Source organism: Aspergillus wentii (genome assembly GCF_001890725.1).
Source record: "Aspergillus wentii DTO 134E9 unplaced genomic scaffold ASPWEscaffold_7, whole genome shotgun sequence".
Lineage (NCBI taxonomy): Eukaryota > Fungi > Ascomycota > Eurotiomycetes > Eurotiales > Aspergillaceae > Aspergillus > Aspergillus wentii.
Window position 1 is genome coordinate 1 of NW_024467838.1, and position 19,766 is coordinate 19,766.

The 19,766-nt window shown below is 47.0% G+C and overlaps 8 protein-coding genes across 8 annotated transcripts; 4 read left to right on the forward strand and 4 right to left on the reverse strand.

The window, feature by feature from the left end:
* Nucleotides 1–742: 742 nt before the first annotated feature.
* Nucleotides 743–3,548, reverse strand: ASPWEDRAFT_116510 (uncharacterized protein; the record flags this gene model as incomplete). The annotated part of the gene is made up of 2 exons (XM_040828661.1): nucleotides 743–2,963; nucleotides 3,139–3,548. 2 exons carry the CDS (start codon nucleotides 3,546–3,548, stop codon nucleotides 743–745), a joined length of 2,631 nt encoding a protein of 876 aa, XP_040685363.1.
* Nucleotides 3,549–5,001: 1,453 nt separating this feature from the next.
* On the forward strand, nucleotides 5,002–6,893 carry ASPWEDRAFT_175017 (cytochrome P450; the record flags this gene model as incomplete). The annotated part of the gene is made up of 6 exons (XM_040831307.1): nucleotides 5,002–5,088; nucleotides 5,151–5,397; nucleotides 5,452–6,061; nucleotides 6,126–6,259; nucleotides 6,330–6,620; nucleotides 6,679–6,893. The coding sequence occupies 6 exons, from the start codon at nucleotides 5,002–5,004 to the stop codon at nucleotides 6,891–6,893; spliced, it is 1,584 nt and encodes a 527-aa protein (XP_040685364.1).
* Nucleotides 6,894–7,834: 941 nt separating this feature from the next.
* ASPWEDRAFT_43641 (uncharacterized protein) lies at nucleotides 7,835–9,312 on the forward strand. Its single transcript, XM_040836064.1, has 3 exons — nucleotides 7,835–7,953; nucleotides 7,999–8,227; nucleotides 8,304–9,312. The coding sequence occupies exons 1-3, from the start codon at nucleotides 7,889–7,891 to the stop codon at nucleotides 9,000–9,002; spliced, it is 993 nt and encodes a 330-aa protein (XP_040685365.1). The 5' UTR covers nucleotides 7,835–7,888; the 3' UTR covers nucleotides 9,003–9,312.
* On the reverse strand, nucleotides 9,285–12,593 carry ASPWEDRAFT_43642 (DUF3433 domain-containing protein). The gene has a single exon (XM_040836065.1). The coding sequence runs from the start codon at nucleotides 12,424–12,426 to the stop codon at nucleotides 9,388–9,390; it is 3,039 nt and encodes a 1,012-aa protein (XP_040685366.1). The 5' UTR covers nucleotides 12,427–12,593; the 3' UTR covers nucleotides 9,285–9,387.
* Nucleotides 12,594–12,595: 2 nt separating this feature from the next.
* On the reverse strand, nucleotides 12,596–12,919 carry ASPWEDRAFT_43643 (uncharacterized protein; the record flags this gene model as incomplete). Its single annotated transcript, XM_040836067.1, has 1 exon — nucleotides 12,596–12,919. A coding segment is annotated over exon 1 (275 nt), but the record flags the coding sequence as incomplete, so codon positions are not given.
* Nucleotides 12,920–13,515: 596 nt separating this feature from the next.
* ASPWEDRAFT_160521 (Zn(II)2Cys6 transcription factor domain-containing protein) lies at nucleotides 13,516–15,112 on the reverse strand (the record flags this gene model as incomplete). The annotated part of the gene is made up of 2 exons (XM_040829797.1): nucleotides 13,516–14,995; nucleotides 15,044–15,112. The coding sequence occupies 2 exons, from the start codon at nucleotides 15,110–15,112 to the stop codon at nucleotides 13,964–13,966; spliced, it is 1,101 nt and encodes a 366-aa protein (XP_040685368.1). The 3' UTR covers nucleotides 13,516–13,963.
* A 604-nt stretch (nucleotides 15,113–15,716) lies between these two features.
* ASPWEDRAFT_175021 (cytochrome P450) lies at nucleotides 15,717–17,300 on the forward strand (the record flags this gene model as incomplete). Its single annotated transcript, XM_040831308.1, has 3 exons — nucleotides 15,717–15,887; nucleotides 15,944–16,823; nucleotides 16,882–17,300. 3 exons carry the CDS (start codon nucleotides 15,717–15,719, stop codon nucleotides 17,298–17,300), a joined length of 1,470 nt encoding a protein of 489 aa, XP_040685369.1.
* A 1,049-nt stretch (nucleotides 17,301–18,349) lies between these two features.
* Nucleotides 18,350–19,170, forward strand: ASPWEDRAFT_61597 (uncharacterized protein). Its single transcript, XM_040838587.1, has 2 exons — nucleotides 18,350–18,730; nucleotides 18,807–19,170. Exons 1-2 carry the CDS (start codon nucleotides 18,491–18,493, stop codon nucleotides 18,972–18,974), a joined length of 408 nt encoding a protein of 135 aa, XP_040685370.1. The 5' UTR covers nucleotides 18,350–18,490; the 3' UTR covers nucleotides 18,975–19,170.
* The last annotated feature ends 596 nt before the right edge of the window (nucleotides 19,171–19,766 follow it).

The window sequence follows — 19,766 nt, forward strand, 5'->3', positions numbered from 1 at the left end:
GTCACCCACCCAACTACTAACCTGCCGGCGTGTGGCTTAAGTACGGCTGAGCGGACGGGAAGCCCTGTTCTCCACACCCTGTGGTCGTATGTACTCAGAATGAGGTGACAAGTAATTATATACTTCCAAGACAGAATATCTGGTTTAAACCCGAGTACCTATCTCCAGGGTGAAGAAGGCCGTTTTTGGTCGCGTGACCAGGATACAGGTCAACCCAGCTATCCTTGAAACTCACTCACCTCAGCTAGGTGTTGGGCGACCTAGCCATTGTTAGTATATAACATCACATGACTCTGCCAAGAAAGCTTAGGTCACTTCGGCTATCAAATTAGGAATAAACATAGACAAGCTTTTATCCGTGTATAAAATTACCCCAGCCGCTAAACTAGTTTTCAACCAGTTTTATAATGGAGCCATTGATAAACCGCTTTAAATACCTTCAAGATGATGAAACCTTAATTAATCAATTAGATAATATTTCACCATCGATCAGCTCCACGGTCATGCCAGACGAGGTGAGCGTGCAGGGGCCAAGCATCAAAGAGAACGTGGTCGAGGTTTATCGACAGAAAGATGACCCAAAGGAGGTCTACGGAGACTTTCAGAGGCTGATCGAACTGGAGAAACTGAACAGGTCACGTGGCTGTACGCAGGGAATTGTCTCCTCGCGAACAAAAGGATACACCCAAAGAGAGAGAGAGAGAGAGAGAGAGAGAGAAAAAAAAGCAGCTTACCCGTGTTATTAGGCCTCAGGACTCGTTGTCATTTCCATCTCCCGAGATATCGTTTCGTATAATTTCTTGGCTTGAATGGTTCGAGGACTCTTAGGTCCATAGACTGCACTTCTACCCTCAAAGGCCTGCTGCGACATTCTTCGAGCCTTTCTCAACTCTCCCTTTTTCCTCAACACACGGGCCAACTCAATCTTCGCGGAGAATACATCGGCATGGTCCGGTCCAATTGATGATTCCTCTCGCTGAATCAGTTCCATCAGAATTGATTCAGCTTGACCAAGCTCACCTAACAATGTGTAGGAATGGGCGAGGTTGAAGAATGTCATCGAGGTACCTATATGGGCTATGCCCAAGGTACGCAACGCGATTTCTTTAGTCGGAATAAGAATGTCCACGGCATCTCTCGGGTAGCGTTGGGCACAATAGATCTTTGAAAGATCGTTCATGGACCAGAGAGTATAGGCATGTTCTGGGCCCAGAAGACGCTTCCTGTTGTCCAACACGAAGTACATTAGATTTGCCGCTTCGTCAACTTCGTTGAGCGAAAGGCAGCACATTGAAAGCTCTTGCATCGTCTCTAGTGTGTCCAAATGTTTTTCACCCAAAATCTTTATTCGCCCCTCCCAAGCCGCCATAAGCAATGTTCGTGCAGTTTTCCAGTCTCCGAGATGAGCGCAGCTACGAGAATAATTAGTCATGGCACTTAGAGTAAGAGGGTGATCTGCGCCAAGAACTTTGGTTGAAAGTTCATAGGCTTGCTTTCCGAGGTCATGGGCCTCGGAAATCGAACCGCATAACCACTTTGTGCGCCCTAAATTATCCATTGCTTGCAAGGTACGCGGATCACATGATCCCAGACGCTGCTCACTACTCTTTAGAAGAATCTCTTGTATCTTGAGGGCTTTTTTAAGGTCGCTCGAGTTCCAATAACTCTCTGAGAGTCCTGCCATGATCTCGAGGATTTCATCGCTGTCTTCTCCCAACTTCTCCCGTCTATGCTTGAGGAGCAGTTCTTGGATTCTCGAGGCGTCAACCCAACGACCCCCCTCGGAATAGATAGCGGCAAATTTAGCAAATTGACCAGAAATAGACCCGTCAAACTCTATACCCTGCCGGGAGTCAACAGCGTCAATCCTCAAACAAGAATCGACGTGAGGTATTAGGTGCCTCCGGTAGATGACATCCGACTCCTTCGTTGCTGTGGTAATGCCTTCTGCTAGAACTCTCGCTGCTATCATGCCCCACACCTTTTGTGCTCGAGGTCTCAGGCGTTCGCGGGCCCAAAATTGAACCATCGGATGCATTGAGTAACTCTCCACTGCGGTATTTTGGAATATTAAAGAGTACGAGCGAAGAAGAGCAATTGCGTCCCGAAAACGAATTTTATCCCATCGCATGCCAGTCTGTGAGAAGATTCGTGGAAAGCGACCTTCAGCCAAGAAAGTAAGCCAGCCCCAATAGGACGTCGAGAGGGTGACAAGATCTCCAAAAACACCCGTAACCATTTCGTAGACAACATTGGGAATCGCTCGTTTATGAACCAATATACTCCTCCATGCGTTCTGAAAAAGGGCTTCGGGTACTTCGTCATTGTGAAGGAAGGCAATTAATTGAAGAATCTCAGCAGCATCCATTGCTCTTTGCGTCCGCATCCTGGCAATGGCATTGAAAGAAACCTCAAACGTTGTGTAAATGTTATGCTCGTAGGAGCCTCTGCCTTGTATTCGGTGATTTGAGTAGATGATCTCTTTCGAGGAATTGAAAACGTCCAAGTAATCGTCCAACGAGCATATATCTTGTTGAATGGATGAACCAGCTTGAATGAGTGCAAGTGGAAGACAACCCAAGGTCTTAACTATAGCATGGGCAGTCTTTCTATATTCCTCGTTGGTCACAGGGAGCAGGGATGAGTGTAAGAGGAGAGTGATAGCATCATTTTCTTCCAAGCTGATGAACTCTTGGAATCCTATTGTTGCGTGTACTTGACACTGATTGTTGCGTGAGGTAAGTATGATGTGTCCCTTTCCACCAGCCGGGAAATAACGAGCATAATCGAATTGAGTGTCGTCTGCATTGTCAATGATGAGAAGCCACGGTCTCTCCTGCGTTGATAGCCAATGCAGGCCTGTTTCGAATTTTTCCTCGAGATTGTTAATACGAGCGAGGTTGCAGAATGCCTGCTCAGCAAATGCTTGGGTGCTGGCATTTACCCAAAACACCCCCCAAAACCTGACTCCACGAAGGTTAGCTTCTTTATTTTTCATTTTGGCGTATATTTTTGGCGTGTCAGTAACTGAAAGCACCAGTCGCAGGGTAACTAATCACAACACGACTTATGTCACCTAGAAATAGGCATTGAAAGGCATGGCATACAACCTATTCTCGCATCGAGTCTTCTACATACCTTTGTTTATTGTCCGCAGCAAACTTCAAACAGAATTGCGATTTACCAGACCCCCCAAGCCCATAGAGAACATACCGCTTTTGTTTATCCAAGGGTGCAAGGAACCTTTCTCGCAGGTCGACTGCCAATTTTTCTCTTCCTATATAGAACTCGGTGATCTCGCGTGGGACCAAGAAATGTTTGTTTTCAATTTTGGCCGTCGTTTCCAACGTGAGATTGAAGGGCTTGTTTCCTTTGTGAACATTAAACGCCAAGATCTCGTTTGCCTCGAATTGTCGTTGGGCGATTAGGAAATCATCAGCTTGCTTCGAACGAGCTGATACGGTGGGGCCCGCCAGCGTCTGGAATCTGACGAGAATGCCATAGATACTCTTATATCCAGGCTCCCTTCGGTCGCGAAACTTGCACATTCCAGAGTGTGTCCCAGGAAGACCAGAGCGACCCGTATCGTCCCACGCGGGAGCCGCCGAAGAAGGGGTGACAATATAACCTCGGGTGATAGCCCGATGTGTCTCCAGTGTTTCCCAAAAATTGTGTATATGGAAATGCTTCAGCAATGGCGCGAACTGCTCCGTGATGTTCTCCAGTGTCTCCGAGTCCTTTTCCATCGCAGAGATGAGGTTGCCGCGATCTTTCAAAAGTCCCTTCCAACCACTTGTCAATAAAGACCAATTCGCCTTCTGTACACCTTCATGTGGAGTGCCGAAAAAAATAAGGCCGAACGTCGATGTGAAAACAGAATGCAGATGACAAACTTTGGACGATTTACTCATCGAGGAGTAGATCAAGGCCTTCTTGACAATGATCCCACCAAGACCATGGCAGATGAAGACGATCGGTCGTCTGTTGGTACCATCGTGCTCCCGTTCCGCATTAAGCTCTTCAACGAGTGTTTGTGCATGATGAAGAATTCTGTCAGCCGAGCTGCTACCAAAGAATGACGGCACGTCTGCTTTGTACTCCAGCGACAAAATGCGAGCTTTGATGTTGTCTTCCTTAGACAGCAGATCGAGGGGCCAAAAGCATTCGGATTCTTCATGCGTCCAAGCTGACTTGGCGTTCTCATCCAGCCCATGTACAAGAACAATACTAGAGGTGGATCAGCGTTGTACGGAGGGTTGATGTTGCAGCACAAGTCAAAACCTTACTCGACGGATATACCCGCGCTTCCGCCAGCGGCGGTGGAGAAAACAGTCTTCACTGGCATGAGGGAGAACCTCCAAACAATTTACGAGACGGAATCGCGACCGGGAGGGAAAGAACAAGTGGAATATTCATGAGTGAAATGGCATTCCAGATTATCAATAATACAGGAAAATCTGCGTCGGGGCGTTTAGAGGCCGTGTCTGGCAAGATCAGGGATGTTCTGCCGTCTACAAGGGTCATCAACGACGACGCGATTTTAGGCGGGGTGAGGTGAAGCCCGCAAGCCTAATGGGTGTTTCAAAGTGGAGGGGTCCTTGTAAGTTTGCCGAAAGATAATAACGCGCTAAGCGATTGGTAGATTATCCCTGTCAAAGTATGAAGCAGCTGAGAGGTTGCGAGGCTGGGATGCAGTCTCCGTCACAACCTTTACGCGCTAATGCATCAACTCCGCCACTGTCCCAAATTTCAGCAGTGATCTGAACTGGGCTAACATTTGTCCTTTCCTGACCTCGATAAATAACACGACCATTCAATTTTATCTAATTTATCCACGAACCAGTCGATTCCAGGGGGCTTTTAAATGTTGGCGTGTGACACGAACCGCCGTGGCTAAGTCTACAACCTTCGCTTCGAAACAGCCTCGTGCTAGATAAGGGGTTCAAACCTCTTTGGCGATTCCTGTCAGTCTGAATACATTGCACTAAGCACCTTGCGAACATGTTGAGTTTGACAGCAATAGCTTGTGCGTCTATTATCGTGGCATGGGCTTTGTACCGTGCGCAAGAAGCGTTCACCGCTTACAAGGTAAAGCTTAGATGGTCCATCTGCTACAAATGGCTGGTGTGTACAATACTGACCATTTCTAGGTGGACTGTAGCATCGGCGTGCAAAATGGCTGCAAAAAAGCCCCCAGGCTCAAGAACTGGTGGCCGCTGGGCATCGATCGCCTGATACAAATCTGGACGGCTGATGCCGACCAGCGCTTGATGGACCTGTTCACATTTCATTTCAGGGACGTCGGCACTACTTTGGAGCAGAAATTCTTAGGCACGATTGCTTTCGGCACGATAGAGCCTAGAAATCTGGAGGCGATGATGTCATCCCAGGAGAAGGGTGAGATCCTCGCTGATTTAATGATCTTTTTATGGTTGGCTAACAATACACCAGACTTTGGATTTGGTCTTCGTCGTCAAATATTTTTCCCGCTTCTTGGTGATGGCATTTTCACTCAGGAGGGTGAACCTTGGAGACACTCCAGAAAGATGCTTCAGCCACAGTTTGGGAAACAACAGTATAACGGCCTAGAAATCTTTCAAGTCCACATAAACAACCTTCTTGATCGTATTTCAGAAAAAAGTGACCGCCTTGATCTGCAATCATTATTTTTTCAACTCACTCTAGACACCACAACGGAATATCTTTGTGGTAGATCGATCAACAGTCTTGCTGAGAAGCAGTGCTCAAAAGGCAGCAATTTTGCCGAGGAATTTGAGATTGCGCAAAACTATGTTGTACAGCGCTTTCGACTACTGGATTTATACTGGATAATCGGAGGCAAAAAGTTTCGAAATGCATGCGACACGGTGCATCGTTTTATGGACAGTATTATTGACTCGCGCTATGACAAGGCTAAAGAGGACCCGGAGGAAAAGGATCGCTACGGTCTTTTTGATGCTATTGCAGAGAACTCAACAGATCGAAAGGCGTTGAGGGCACAGTTACTAAATGTTTTACTCGCTGGTCGAGATACAACAGCTTGTCTCCTTACATGGACATTGTAAGTATCTGCATGGTTCCTGTGTGCTTGTGACTGCTGTCTCACTGATGTTGCATTATCATAGCTATCACCTTGCTCAGCGCCCAGATGTTCTACATCGGCTTAATGCGGAGATTGAGTCAAAGCTGAATGGAAGAACTGACTTTACTCGGGATGATCTGAAGAAGATGGGATATCTCGAAAATGTGCTTAAGGAAGGTAAGTCTTTCTCGCCGTTACTTCCGTCGCATCCCTAGCCGGCTACGTAAATGGTCTAATAACCTTATAGTCCTTCGCCTTTATCCCTCAGTTCCAGTTAATACGAGAACAGCCCACCGCACAACAGTTTTACCAGTAGGCGGCGGTCCCGATCAGGATTCTCCGGTACTTATTCGCAAGGGTGAAAATGTCGCCTTTTGTGTCTATGCAATGCATCGCCGGGAGGATCTCTACGGCCCTGACGCGGAGGCCTTTAGGCCAGAGCGTTGGGAAGATAAGAATCTCCCATTGTTTCAAAGCACTCTGAGCAAACAATGGGGTTATTTACCTTTCAATGGTGGGCCTCGAGTCTGTTTAGGACGTAAGTTAATGCCATAACCTCTTAACGATCTAGTAATTTGTCTGATTCGCCAATATAGAGGACTTTGCTTTGATCGAAGCATCATGTGCCGTGATCAGAATTCTCCAGCGATACCCCAAGGTAGAACTAGCGATGGAGGTACCCCGGCGGGATTGGGTTGGCTGGTCCAGCCATAAGACCGAGGGTTGTCCAATGACGGCATACGAAAGGCAGAAAATGACTCTGGTTCTATCCTTGAAAGAAGGCTGCTGGGTAAAACTGTCTGAGTCATGAATACCCGTAGTCCTTTCCTAGAATTATGTACTGAAGCTCACATACAAGTCCATTTTATCCGTATATTCCCAAATTTCTATTTTACCCATACAGCGAATCTTACAGTTGCACATGTGTGCAGATCTTCAGGCCTAGCACGGAATTTCTCGACTATTTGATCCCATTTCGTGCCGCCGACAAGATATTGCTTTTCACCAGATCATAATTGACGTCCACTAACAATCCAGTATTTCTGTGTAGTTTAGCACTCCTGGACGCAGCTGAATGAGCATGACCAAATGAATTAGCGCCGGTCTACGCCTACTAGGCCACTCGAGTTTCATATGAACTGGCTTTCTGAAAAGGCTCATCCATAGAGGATGCATGATTAGTTCCTTGGCAGAAATGTTTGGCATTGGTCGTGCGTGGGCCAGAATCTATTCCCGCTCTTCATGTCTGGATAGCCACGCTGTAAAGTCCTTCATTTTTCTCGGGAATCCTATTTTTGGAAGTTTTTGGCCTATGTAGAAAGGATAAGATCTTGCATTCATTCTAGGATCATATGGACCCCCTAGGAATCGAAACCACGTAGATTGCCATTCGTTCGTGTCTTATAAATCGTAATCACCTCGGAACTGGGATCTGCCATTTATGCTTCCTTGTGAGGGGCCTCCATCACACTTAAACGAATTGGAAACATGTATCTTTCGAAGTCCGATAGAAGGCTCCAATTTAGCGCGGAATCCATTTTGCTTCTTTTCCCAGGATTCTGCCGAGGCGCAAGCCACACGCTTGCATCATCTCACAGGAAAGTTAGCGCCTGTGCCTATATTTATACGTGTGACATCAATGACAGGGTTCATGCACCCAGTCAACCCAAGTGCCCCAGATAGCGATACACATGTATTAATGTGGGGTTCGCCCTTAGATCAAGAACATTGATTTCCTTCATTTTGCCACTCGTTTTCTCTGCGCATCCCTATACTTGACTGCTCGAGTTCACTTCAAGGTGGGAAATGGGCTCCCAGCGTACGGGAATAGTCGAACTATTCAAACCGAAGGGGAGAGAGATAGATATTGAGTATGCCAAACTGGTAATTAGAAGGCGATTTACTAATCTTAACAGTATTGTAGCTGTACACGGGCTGCAGGGCGACGCTATCCGAACGTGGACGCACGAGAAAAGCCATCTCTGTTGGCTTAGCGATCTCCTCCCAGAAAAGATTCCGAATGCCAGGGTGCTAAGCTGGGGCTATCTAGCAAACACAAATTCATGGGGTGGGAAATCAACGACATCAGATAGAATCCTCCATCATGCAGAAACTCTCATTGAAGAGCTTCAAATTGACCGAGAAGTGAGTGCAGGAAGCCTTTGAAGTCAAAATAGTCCGATCAGTTTTCAACGCTAAATTCACACCTCAATATTAATAGGTTCACGATGCTTCGACAAGACCGATCATTTTCTTATGTCATTCTCTGGGCGGGATCATAGTGAAGCGAGCATTGACCATAGCTGCTGGTCGTGTATCCTCCAGGAGCGCTCGTCTTCACTTGATTTATACGTGCACATTCGGCATTCTCTTTTTCGGAACGCCCCATAACGGATCAGGAATCGCCCGACCGGCAAACAAGTTGATGAAATTTGCATCTGCTGTTGTCCCGAGGAGGATTACTCGCTTTGAGACAAGCCTTGTCACGGGCCTCGAAGTAGACTCTGAGACTCTGCAAAACATAACACAAGACTTTGCACCAATGATGACTCGATACCATGTATACTTCTTCTGGGAGCAGCTTCCGACAAACCTTATATACTCAACGGACTATGTTGTGGCACGTGACAGTGCTGCGCCAGTGATAGATGGAACCAATCGATGTGGGATCGCCGCAAATCATCGAGATATGTGCAAGTTTGAAGGTATCGATTCGCCTGGCTTCAAGGTAGCCATTGCAGCTCTGAAGCGATATGTTCAGGCGGCACCACATGTTGTGGAGACTCGCTTGGAAGAAAGTGCAAACATGCTCGGCGAAAGACGGAAGAACGAAGCTTTGGATCTGATTAAAGACTCCAAGGTCCCTCTATTCTCTGGCTTAGAGAAACACCGAAGCATCGATAAGGGCACTTCGGGTTGACGCTTTTCTCAACTATTCATAAATCTTGCATTATTTATGGCGAGACAAGCAGTGTATAGCATTCCATACGCAGTCCGAGTTTCACGGCGGGCAATACTCTCCTATAGGCTAAGCCTCTAAGGTCGTAGGCACATTGTTTTGACAAATGTATAAATTTGCGCTCGAAAGAACGGTCTGAGAATATTTCAAAGATACAACATTGGTTGGACTGGTGATATGAGTAGACAGAAGATGATTGTTTCGAATGGTAATTACTAGCGGAAATACCTCATGTCCATAACTTGTTGATTGACATAGGATAACTTACACTCTATGACTTAACTAGAAATGGTCATTATTGCTTACTATCTCAAGGCATTAATCATAGGCTATTTGTATTTTAAAATTATGGCGTTTCCGCCGGTTTCCCGATATCAATTCCGTATCTCTGTCTATCCCACCATCCAAGCCCGAATATCAGTCCGCTCAATAAGCCCTGTTTTGTCATTTCCTTGTCACTGCACCACTCTGATTCTGGTGGGAAAACGTCGGACTTCGACATGTCCGAACCGGCTAGTAATGTCGTAGCACCAGCGATAGAGCACGGATTGATAGGGAGTATTTTTCTAGTTCGAGTCCCGAAAACCGCAATGAGAGAACATATTGTCATTGCGGCAAGGCACCCGTCCAAGATGCGTGTGGAAACCACACTCTGCACAAGACGCACTGGTGTAGGGTCCCATATGGTCCCGTTATATGGTATCGAGGTGGAGGAGGCAGTACGAGCCTCCGCATTGAGATATTGAGCCATGAGAACCCGGTAGAGGTGTTGCGTAGCATTGATGACTGACGGCATGGCATCTGGATTCACAATGTCGGATGTATTCAAGGCTCCCTGGATGCTCGTTATGATGGAGAAAAAGCTGTCAAAGGCCTTGTTGCCAGCGCTATTAGTGATGTTGGGCATGGAAGTAATGATAGTTGGAAAGGCGAAATCTTTAGATGGCTTCATAGTTGATTCGTCCACATCCAATGACTGGATCTGCAGCCCTGGGTAGGCAAGTGTCGTTCTGGCTTCAACCTGGTTCAAATATGGTTTGCAGGCGAATCCATGGACGCCACTGGTAGAGTTGTGCGGAGTCAGGGTACCGTACAGTGCTGCTATTTGGGGACAGCCGTTGAAGGAGGCTATATAATCTGTAAACTGTCCAAAGACTGTCTGGGTAGCATTTGGATTGTTGCTTTTGACTGTCATCGTTGTACCAGAATAAGCTCGGCAGTCGGAGCCAAAGTGCATCTGTAACTCCCAGTCAGATGAACCCCCGGCTGGAAAGCTCTTTAATGAGATGTTCTTCCTCGGCAGAGAGGTGCAGTTTAGACTAACTCGGAGCGCTGGAAGTGTCAGGTCTATCAGCGCAGAGTCGTCGGAGGTCTTGTTTGATGGTTGATAGGGAAGATCCCCGTCCAGGTCAGTCACGGAGTCCTCCCGCAGAGTTGGAGTGATGAGCTCGTCGTACGTCCAGGCTGGATAAGACATGTTTCTTGCCACAATCAACGACCCGATGAGCGCTGATGCTGTTCGGCCATTATCATGGGCAGGTCCTCCGTGTTCGTTAAAAGAATCACTCGCCATTATTGACACTGGGCGAGGGACTGGCACATCCTCGGTCGAGTATAAACCACTTACAGCGATGGTTAAGATAGGGGCAATAATAACAGACAGGGCAGATGCAGCAAGAATAAACTGTTTCTTAAACAGGGCACACCAGAATGAATATAGTGTGATCTTAGAAAGGTGGTTCTCCATCATGCTGCTAGCAGTCGCTGCTCCGCGTTTTAATTGAAGATAGGGCTGGAGAATCATTAAGGAGAAGTGAATGCCATTTATGAAGATCCGGACAAGCAACATCACCAGTGCAGGTATATACACCCAGACATATTGGATATATCCAGTAGACGTGATAGTCCCCAGCCCATCTTTACTCTTCGATACTTGGTATGCGGCTTCCAATCCGCCGATGATCAAGATAGGAAGAAGTATTGTGACAGTTTGCCACCACCGAGATATGGGCTGCCACCATGAGATGGTAGCACCAGTATGAGCTTTATTGTTTCCCTGGTACTTTGCCTTGATGCGGAACGTCTTCTCGCCGCTCTGGCTAGCAACCTCGCCGATATATAGACCATTGGCCAACCTTGCTTTCATGTCTTTTTTATTCTGTGTCCCATCAAGCCTTTCCGTTAATTGAGGACTCCTGGATAATATCGCTGTGAGACCGGACAGAGGACCGGGATCACGGGGCGTTGAATGCACTGGTCTACAGACCAGCATGACTGCAGCTACCAGAATCAGAACAGCCAGAATCGCTTCCATGGCTCGCACAGACAGTTCTCTGACAATAAGTCTTTGCTGGGTGGCGGAATATGTCCCTGTGAACTCACTGTCAGACGAGGTCATGAAGTTCTGTCTTGCAATTTGTGCAACTAGCGACTGGTATGTTCTTGTGGAGATGTTCTGGAAAGACGATGGCTCAAAAAGACTCTCTGCGTCAAACGGGGAAGACATGTTTGCTATCTTGTAGAAAGTCCCAAGGTGGTTGATGCTGGTATTCCCCGTAGAGACCCCCGTGACTGGCTTCTCCGCTCCCAGCAGACTCGAGTTCAAGGACGAGATGATCTCGGAATACCCAATGCCTGGAATTGCATCGCGGCGGGATGTTTCATTCCTGAGAGGAACGAGACGAGTGACACTCTGGTTATTCGCAAACAATGAGACCAATCCTTTGGATATCGTGTATGTGGGCTTGCAAAAGAATGCGCCCGGTGATATGCTGTGGTACGACCCAGCCCTCAGCATCCTTGCGCTCACAAATATCAGTCGTGAGCCGGTCTGGCCATTACCCGTGCACTTCTCAAAAAATACATCGGCAGCGGTACTGTTCTGATCGGGTACGGCGAATATCGTCGTCTGAATAGGATCTGTATCGCATGACGGCGAGCTGAGCGTGAGATTCGCGGTTGGTATGATGCTAATAGGCCCACCGCTACTGCCCCCGGTGACATTGTACGCGGTGTAATTGGTGAGTTTGCCTTGTTCGCATTCGAGGTCTGCAGAGAACAGATTCACCCTGCCGGTGATGACTTTGTTTGTGCCTGTACTTGTGCTGGGCGCGTTGAAAGGCGAAAAGGCATACTTATCCGTCGTCCCCGTTGGATAAGAAAGATTGAACTGTCGAATCCCAGCAACACTCAAGACAGGAACACCGTCCACCATTTTGCTATCGTATCCACTGCTGCTGAATTGTGCGGAAGCTTTCAACGTCGTCGGAATGTTCTCCAGTCGCACACTCTCCAACATAAACAGACCGGTTGAAAAGACGGTAAGCAATGTGATAAGCAGAGACCCCAGCACAGAGAGCGCAACAGCCCAGTGTTTCTGCTTCATCGAGCGAAACATGGAAATGACATTCCACGGCGTGATATAATCAAGCAGCAGGCTCTGCGATGCCGGTCGCAGCCTCTGCCTCATGGATTGCCATGGCGCGAGCTGCTTGGATCGATACTCGACCTGTCCCCAGAATCCAGCAACGATGAGGAAGACTTTCTCGTCAGTCTGGCTTCTTTGTACGGTGGGATTGTCCTACCGGCAGTTGGAGCGTATGTCCAGAGGTAGTGGTATTTTTGGTCACTCGTGCTCAGTCCCTGGTTTTTATTTGAAAAATGGTACAGCACTTCGGTGACAATCAAAAAGATGGCAAAAAGGGTTGCGAATGCGATCAGAACGAGCGGGTGAAGAATGATCGGTGTCCACATTTGAAATTGATCTTTCCTGCCTCGAGGTTTTTCATTCTTGTCGCTAATGAGTTCGGCCGTATTTGACAGGAGAGGTTTCTTTTGTTTTCGCCGAGTATCCATCTCGAATGCCCAGAGTATGTGAGGATATCAACAGACCTGATAAGTGAAAATTGTTTGGGGGCGGTGGGCATGGTTGAAATATAGGAAAACGACAGCAACAAGGCTAAAGCTGTACGAGGAGGGGTTGTTCAGCAAGGATTCAGGGTCGGCCTTGCTATTGGTGCATATCACAGCCTCATAGCAAGATCGGCACGATCAACATTAACAAGGTATCATAGAAGAAGAACAATAATAATGATAATAATAATAATAATATAATAATAATAATCAGGCCCTAAGCTACGCAGCGCACACAATTTGTTTGTAATAAATATCCTATTTTATCCAGATGATAAAGAAATATATCGTGTTGTGGAGTAACTGCAGTAGTCCCTGGGGGATTTCTCGACTAACAAGAATAGTGCTAACTCTTGCAATATGTATCCTCTCCCAGCAATGGAATTCGTCTATTCTGGCCTCCATAATCATGTCATTTCAGCAACTGTGACACGTGCTTATATATACTCCCTTAAGTATATATTACTTGGGATGCAGTCCATTGGTGGTAGAAATTTGCTCTACAGTAATAGGCAAAATTCTCTATCACTAGTTGAAGCTATATAGAAGGTTATATAGTTTTCTCCGTTACTTGAAGTAGAATAACGTCTATCAGTGTCTAGCATAGGCATTAAAAGAATCCTAACTTAACAATCACTCCCTGGCCCACAACCAAGATCTCAGCACGAGTAAATTATTTAGCGGGCCACTTAGATTATCAGGATGTCGAGAACACTGCTAAGCATGTACATGAGCACCCAGATAACTACAATATTAATGCTGTCATTAGTAGTCTCGTCTATCTATATTCCCTGCAGAGCCCTTTTTGCAATGGTTGCTTTTCACGGTTGCCAGTCGTTGCTAGGGTCTTGATGTCTTGTCTCATGGCCTGGTTGTTATACGACTTTGATGATCCTCTGAATAAAATTGGCATCAGGTAGCAAGAGTGTTGATTGGTTGACCATCTTCGGGGCATCGTGGCCATGACAGTGAACAATGAGTATGTTGGATAGTCTGGAGAAAAACAAATCTCAAGGCGACCTCATCATCTCATGCCTGATCCAAACCCGATGGGTCTCCCAATCAAGTCGGCGTTTCTCTGAGTCAGGAAGGATGTTTTCCACGGCCAGGAGAACACGGCCAGCCCAACCTGATATCCACCAATGATGCTCTTTACACTTGGCAAGAAGCATGGAGTAATGCGCCAGTATCAACATTGCAACTGGCTTGTGCGATCTGATCCGGGCCCAAAAAGCATTTTCAACGACGGCCGGCCATCCTATTACAAACCGTACGTCACCGGTGGTTTCGGAAAACTGCAGATGATGTTCCATGTGGTCTATGGCCATGCTGTCGATGAAATCGTCTGCTTTGGCGCGCAAGCCAGTGAGCGCCTGGCGAACTGTATCTGATATGTATTTTTTGGCCCTTGAAGCATCGAATCCGGCAAATTGACCGATTGCCTCTCGCCGGATGTCATCACTGTGGAGTTCAAACATGCTTTTCCCCAATCGTACGAGCTCGAGTGAGTCCAGCAGGCCATCAAGCTGTAGATACTGGTCATCCATCGGAACAACGGACCCGTAAGCCCAGACAATGAGCAAGACGGTGTATGAAAAGTGTAGATGTGCGTTTGAAGAATTGGAAGTTGTGATTTGGCGATTGAAAAGCTGAAGACTCAAGGTGTGGTGATGTAGTGCCCGGTCCAATAACGACGAAGACTCGGCCGGCGTTGACAAGGCCAAATGGAGAGCGGCGATAGCCAAGATGCCATGCATCAAAAGGGGACAAGAACTCGCTTGGAGGGGGATTTCCTCCTGCCATAGGCGTTGCTGATTGTCTTCGAAAAGAGAAGCGGAGGTCACCAGGGTAAAATGATGCATTAGTCTCAGGTCCAGCAAATCAAACCCCGATCTCTCCTCGCTCTCTATTTGAAGACTAGCTGAAGATGCATGCTCAGAATGGTTTGCTTGAGGAGATGCAGGAGCTGGTGTTCGCCGAGAATAATGGCAAGACAAATCTGCTCGTTGGCAGTTGGCACAATTCGGATGTGTTTCGTCGCACTGGGCACGGATTAGAGTCGATCTGAATGGAGCCTTGTTGAGGATTACCTTTATTCTACGAGAGCGACATGGCTTGCATCCTGTACGAGACTTTTTATGGAACCGACGGGAAGACATGAGTTGCTTTGAATCGCTTCAAAATATCACGATGGATGAAGGCACACCAAAACTGCCAATTGCGTATCGCGTATTCGTCGAAGCGCAGATCCGAGTGGGTCCGGCACATGTGCAGCGAATAGGAACACGGCTCTACTCGCTTATCGTTTATCGCTCATCGTTCATCGTACATTGACTGGCGTTTCATGTGCCATATTACACATTGCATAAAGCCAGTGATGCATAGGCTGATAGCTATCCAGCAAGCACAAGCAAGGTCACGAGTATACATCAGCACTCGTTTCCATGTTGGACGGCTTTGGCTTTCCGAAATGCTGTCTGGTAGAAAGCACGGGCCAGTGCTACGTGAGAAATTCTGTCACCTAACTCGATCTCCGGCATACTATATTCTTCATGAATGATCGAATAGCATTGTCCCGGTTAGCCTAAGCCCCGAGTATCCGAGTGAGCGGGGATTCCCCTGAGGGAGGGTCGACTGGCGGCGTATTGCTTCCGAGAATACGCCCTTCGATACGAATATAAAAATATTCAATCCTGCTAATGTCTTTGAATCCATGCTTCTTCCCCAATATCATTTCGACTTTGCTGGCTGTTTACATTCAAAATGTTTGACCTTTGGGGCACTCCCGGTGTGCAGACTTTGATCTACATATCCTTGCCTCTTCTTCTTGTCTACCTGTTCAAAACCCCCCTCAAATGGCGCAAGGGAATGGCCCCGGTATTGGGGAGTGAGAATGATTGTCTCTACAAAACAACGCTTGATGCCCATAGAAAAGTAAGTCAGTTGCTGCAGTCATCATCTCCAACTCCATTCTTAACGTATTATCCAAGATACCTGATACCCCATATACGCTTCCCGAGAAGCCTGAGCTACTGGTCCTCCCAACACGGTACATTGACGAGATCAAATCTCTACCCGAGGGCAAGGTCAGCTTTGCAAAGGAAATCTTCAAGCGCTTTCTGGGCCGTTACACAACCATGGGCACTCATGACCAAATCCTCGTCAATTCCGTCAAGACCGACCTGACTCGGAACATCACCGCCTCTCTTGCCGCGCTCCAAGACGAGACTGCCTTTGCTTTCCCCGACACGTTTGGTCCGTGTGAGGAATGGTCACCGATTCAACTGTACCCAAAGCTGCTGCGGATTATTGCCCTCCTTTCTGGTAGGGTCTTTGTTGGCCGGCCGTTATGCCGGGATGAGGAATGGATTCATTCGTCGGTCAATTTCACAGTGGACTGTTTTGCCGCCAGGGAAGAAGTCGGCAAGTATCACTGGATCCTGCGACCGATTGTTGCACGTTTCATCCCCAGGGTACAGGCGATTAGTCGCCACTTGGCCAATGCCAGGCGCTTGCTGAAGCCAATCCTGCAAGAGCGGTTGGAAGCGATGCAGAAGCCGGATTATGTTCCACCGCAGGATATGATCCAATTCATGATGAAGAATTCCGGCACCAGAGCTAGCGATCTTACCTATCAAGCTTTTGCGCAAATGTCTCTAAGCCTGGCTGCCATCCACACCACGTCCATGAATCTGACCCATCTGATTTACGACCTATGTGCCCACCCAGAGTACCTGGAGCCCTTGAGAGAGGAGCTGGACGCTGTCATGAAGCAAGATGGAGGAATACTGGTGAAGTCTAGCATGCCGAAATTACGACTGATGGACAGTTTCCTCAAGGAGAGCCAAAGGCTGAGCCCACCCGGTGCTGGTACGTTCTGAGCCATGAACAAGTATATCCTGACAAGCATATAACTTACTATTGGCAGTATCTCTGGAAAGATTGACGACATCAGACCTTCATCTTTCTGACGGCCTCGCCATCCCCAAAGGAACCTCGATTGCCTTTTGCGCAAACGGCCTCAACATGGACGAATCGATCATCGCCAACCCTGAAGCCTTCGATGGATTCCGGTGGTCGCGCCTCCGTGAGCAGGCCGGAAACGAGAACAGGCACCAGTTTGTCACCACGGGCACGCAATCAATCAACTTTGGTCACGGAACACATGCCTGTCCTGGCCGTTTCTTTGCCAGTAATGAGATCAAGGTGGCATTTGCATATATCATTCAACACTACAATCTGGCATTCAGAGATGGCGAGTCCAGACCGAAGAACATCTATCATGGAACGTCGGTGATTCCGGATCCAACTGGGGTTATCATGTTCCAGAAGGTCGAGGGGAAATGATACCGCTGGACGTGAAATACAATTATACATATTATCCTCAACTCTCCCTAGCAGCATGTCACTTTGGACCGTCATACTACAATGTGTAGATGAACAACTCCCTTGAATTTTCTGTGTTGTTTTTTTTCGTCTACGAGAGCTCTCACGCCCAGCCATTCATGGCTTCATCAGCCGGTCCAACCACCTCAGTAGTTTCTGCAGTTTCACGAAATAAGGACCCCAAATCTACAATCCTATGTAAGGAGCTAAGTATAGTGTTAGAAACTAGCATAGTCATGCCTTGGTCAGATCATAATAGTCTTTGGACCATTTAGTAGGATATGGACCTCTATATCATCCCCTCATTCCATGGATAGCATCTAAATAGCTAGATATGGTCACAATAGCCTGGATCCAGTATATGTGGACCTCCAGTCCTAATATTATCACTTCAAGTCGCCAGCTGTAGTATCGACTAGAATAGCTGTTCATTCTTAGGCAGCCATCGCCTTGACTGGAGACAAAAAGGCTTCGACTCAACTACGCTAGTCAACGGCATAGTCTTGCAGTGGATTCTCTCTACCCCTCAGCTACGCACAGCTGAATAACATTATCACCATTATCCTTTATGAAGGTTTGTTTATCTTTCAATGATGTCAGCTGAGCCTACTTTGATTAACCTAGAGATTAAGCAATCTCGATCTGCTTATCCGTACACATATGTCCATGGAAACCTGAATGTTAACTTGAAATGATGTGGGCTACGCGGGGTGTCCGTATATTTCTTTCGGCCTAGTGGTATTTTGTAGCTAAGAAAACCAAACTTTGAATGCGCCATTTAAGCGAGATGGGTTGCGGGTGGCATTCATGCCCATACATCCCATTCAACATCAGATTCAAGATGACCGGCTGTGATAACCGATGTAGATAATAGTGGTGAGTTATAAATAAATGTCATAATGTGAGTCAAGTAATTTGGGCAGAATGAGGGGTAAAAGCCATAGCTGAAGAAATGATGTCAGAGCTGAAGCAGATCGGCATAGCTGAAGCGAAACATCTCAGCCGAATGTCTTCAGCTGAGGGTAGCTGAGTCGATCCCACAGTATTAATACCCCTCCCTCCCCTCCATCTCTACCTTTCAATCTCCATCATCTTGACCCGATTTACTATTTCCTCACAACAGATCTTATTTTCCTTCTCTCACCGCAAAAATGCTCGACGCCGTGGAGGTCCCATTTGACGCGTCCAAGCTCGCATTTCGAACCAATTTCGATGGCCTCTCTACTTCCAACCCCGCCCTGCAACTTCAACTTGAGAATGTGACCAAAAGCTACCAGAGCGCCCTTACAAATTTCGCGTCTGAAGACAAAAACGCACGGGAAGACTACCAGGATCAAAAGGACAATGGCCTCACTGATGCTAGCTTTGGAACGTGGGTGAAGCAAGGAGACGTAAGTCCATGCATCTCATGTCGAGTTTTGGAAATCAGCCTGAAAGATCTGGTATTGCTAACACCCCTACCAATAGTGCCCCCAGTGGATCGCGGCGAAGAATCAACTGGAGAGTGCTGGTGCCCAGTTAACCCAAGCTGCTATGAATGCCTTTGGGCAAGACTACCAACAAAAGCTTGGCAAAGAACAGAGTGATTTTTCTCGTGAAGCACACCAGGCGGGGCATTGGCCAGAAATGTTCTAAGGCACGGTGGATTACAACATGAAAGCTTGGAGTCTTTGAACTCGGCTAGCATTATGTATATGCACTAGCGATCGATTTCTATACTGTCATCAAAAGATACCAGGTGTTTTCTAAATACAAGTATCTAAGAAAATACATACAACCAATAGCAGTATCTAATAGATGTCGATTTCATATCAAGTTTCACGAATTAAATATAACAACAATCAAGTCTTAATATTATACAAATCTAGATCCTATGTAAAGTATTCATGGTCGAGTTCTATAGATTTCTGCCTCGTAATTCAAGAGATAACTTGCCGACATAGCTCATATCAATCCTAGGTTCAAAATGGTCCAAGAGCCGAGACTTGAGCGTTCTTCTGCGGGGTGCGATGACTTGGTTGAACACGAGGGACAAGATGCGGGTTGAGTTAGTCTTTTCTAATTTTAAAAAGTATCCTATAAGATTAGCATGGATCTCCGGTTAGAATCGGTTGATATTGATATTCAGTCCTTCAACATCAAAAGTAGATGGAAGCAGAAATGTTTCCGAAGCGGAGAAAAGTGGAGCCTGAATGCTTTGACGAATCCTATTTTTGCCGATCACTTCCTGGATTGGCTAATCTTGCGCTGACCCAATCAGCTCTGACAAATGCTCTGGTTCGTCTCCACCATCCTATCATTGCAACGCCCTTCTAACGACAACATAGTTTAGGATGTGGTGCAGGCTCCTAGAAAGATGTAGATTTTACATAACTGGGAGGAAAGTAGGGTCGAGCGGAACCAGGGTTCCGCATCCACTTGGCGGGT

Excerpts from the sequence above, each read along its gene's own strand:
- ASPWEDRAFT_43641 (XM_040836064.1), top strand. The coding sequence starts at position 7,889 with ATGGGCTCCCAGCGTACGGGAATAGTCGAACTATTCAAACCGAAGGGG. Across the intron at positions 7,954-7,998 it reads GGGAGAGAGATAGATATTGA|TATTGTAGCTGTACACGGGC; the intron begins GTATGCCAAACT and ends TAATCTTAACAG. Across the intron at positions 8,228-8,303 it reads AGCTTCAAATTGACCGAGAA|GTTCACGATGCTTCGACAAG; the intron begins GTGAGTGCAGGA and ends CAATATTAATAG.
- ASPWEDRAFT_43642 (XM_040836065.1), bottom strand. The coding sequence starts at position 12,426 with ATGAAGCAGAAACACTGGGCTGTTGCGCTCTCTGTGCTGGGGTCTCTG.
- ASPWEDRAFT_61597 (XM_040838587.1), top strand. The coding sequence starts at position 18,491 with ATGCTCGACGCCGTGGAGGTCCCATTTGACGCGTCCAAGCTCGCATTT. Across the intron at positions 18,731-18,806 it reads CGTGGGTGAAGCAAGGAGAC|TGCCCCCAGTGGATCGCGGC; the intron begins GTAAGTCCATGC and ends CCCTACCAATAG.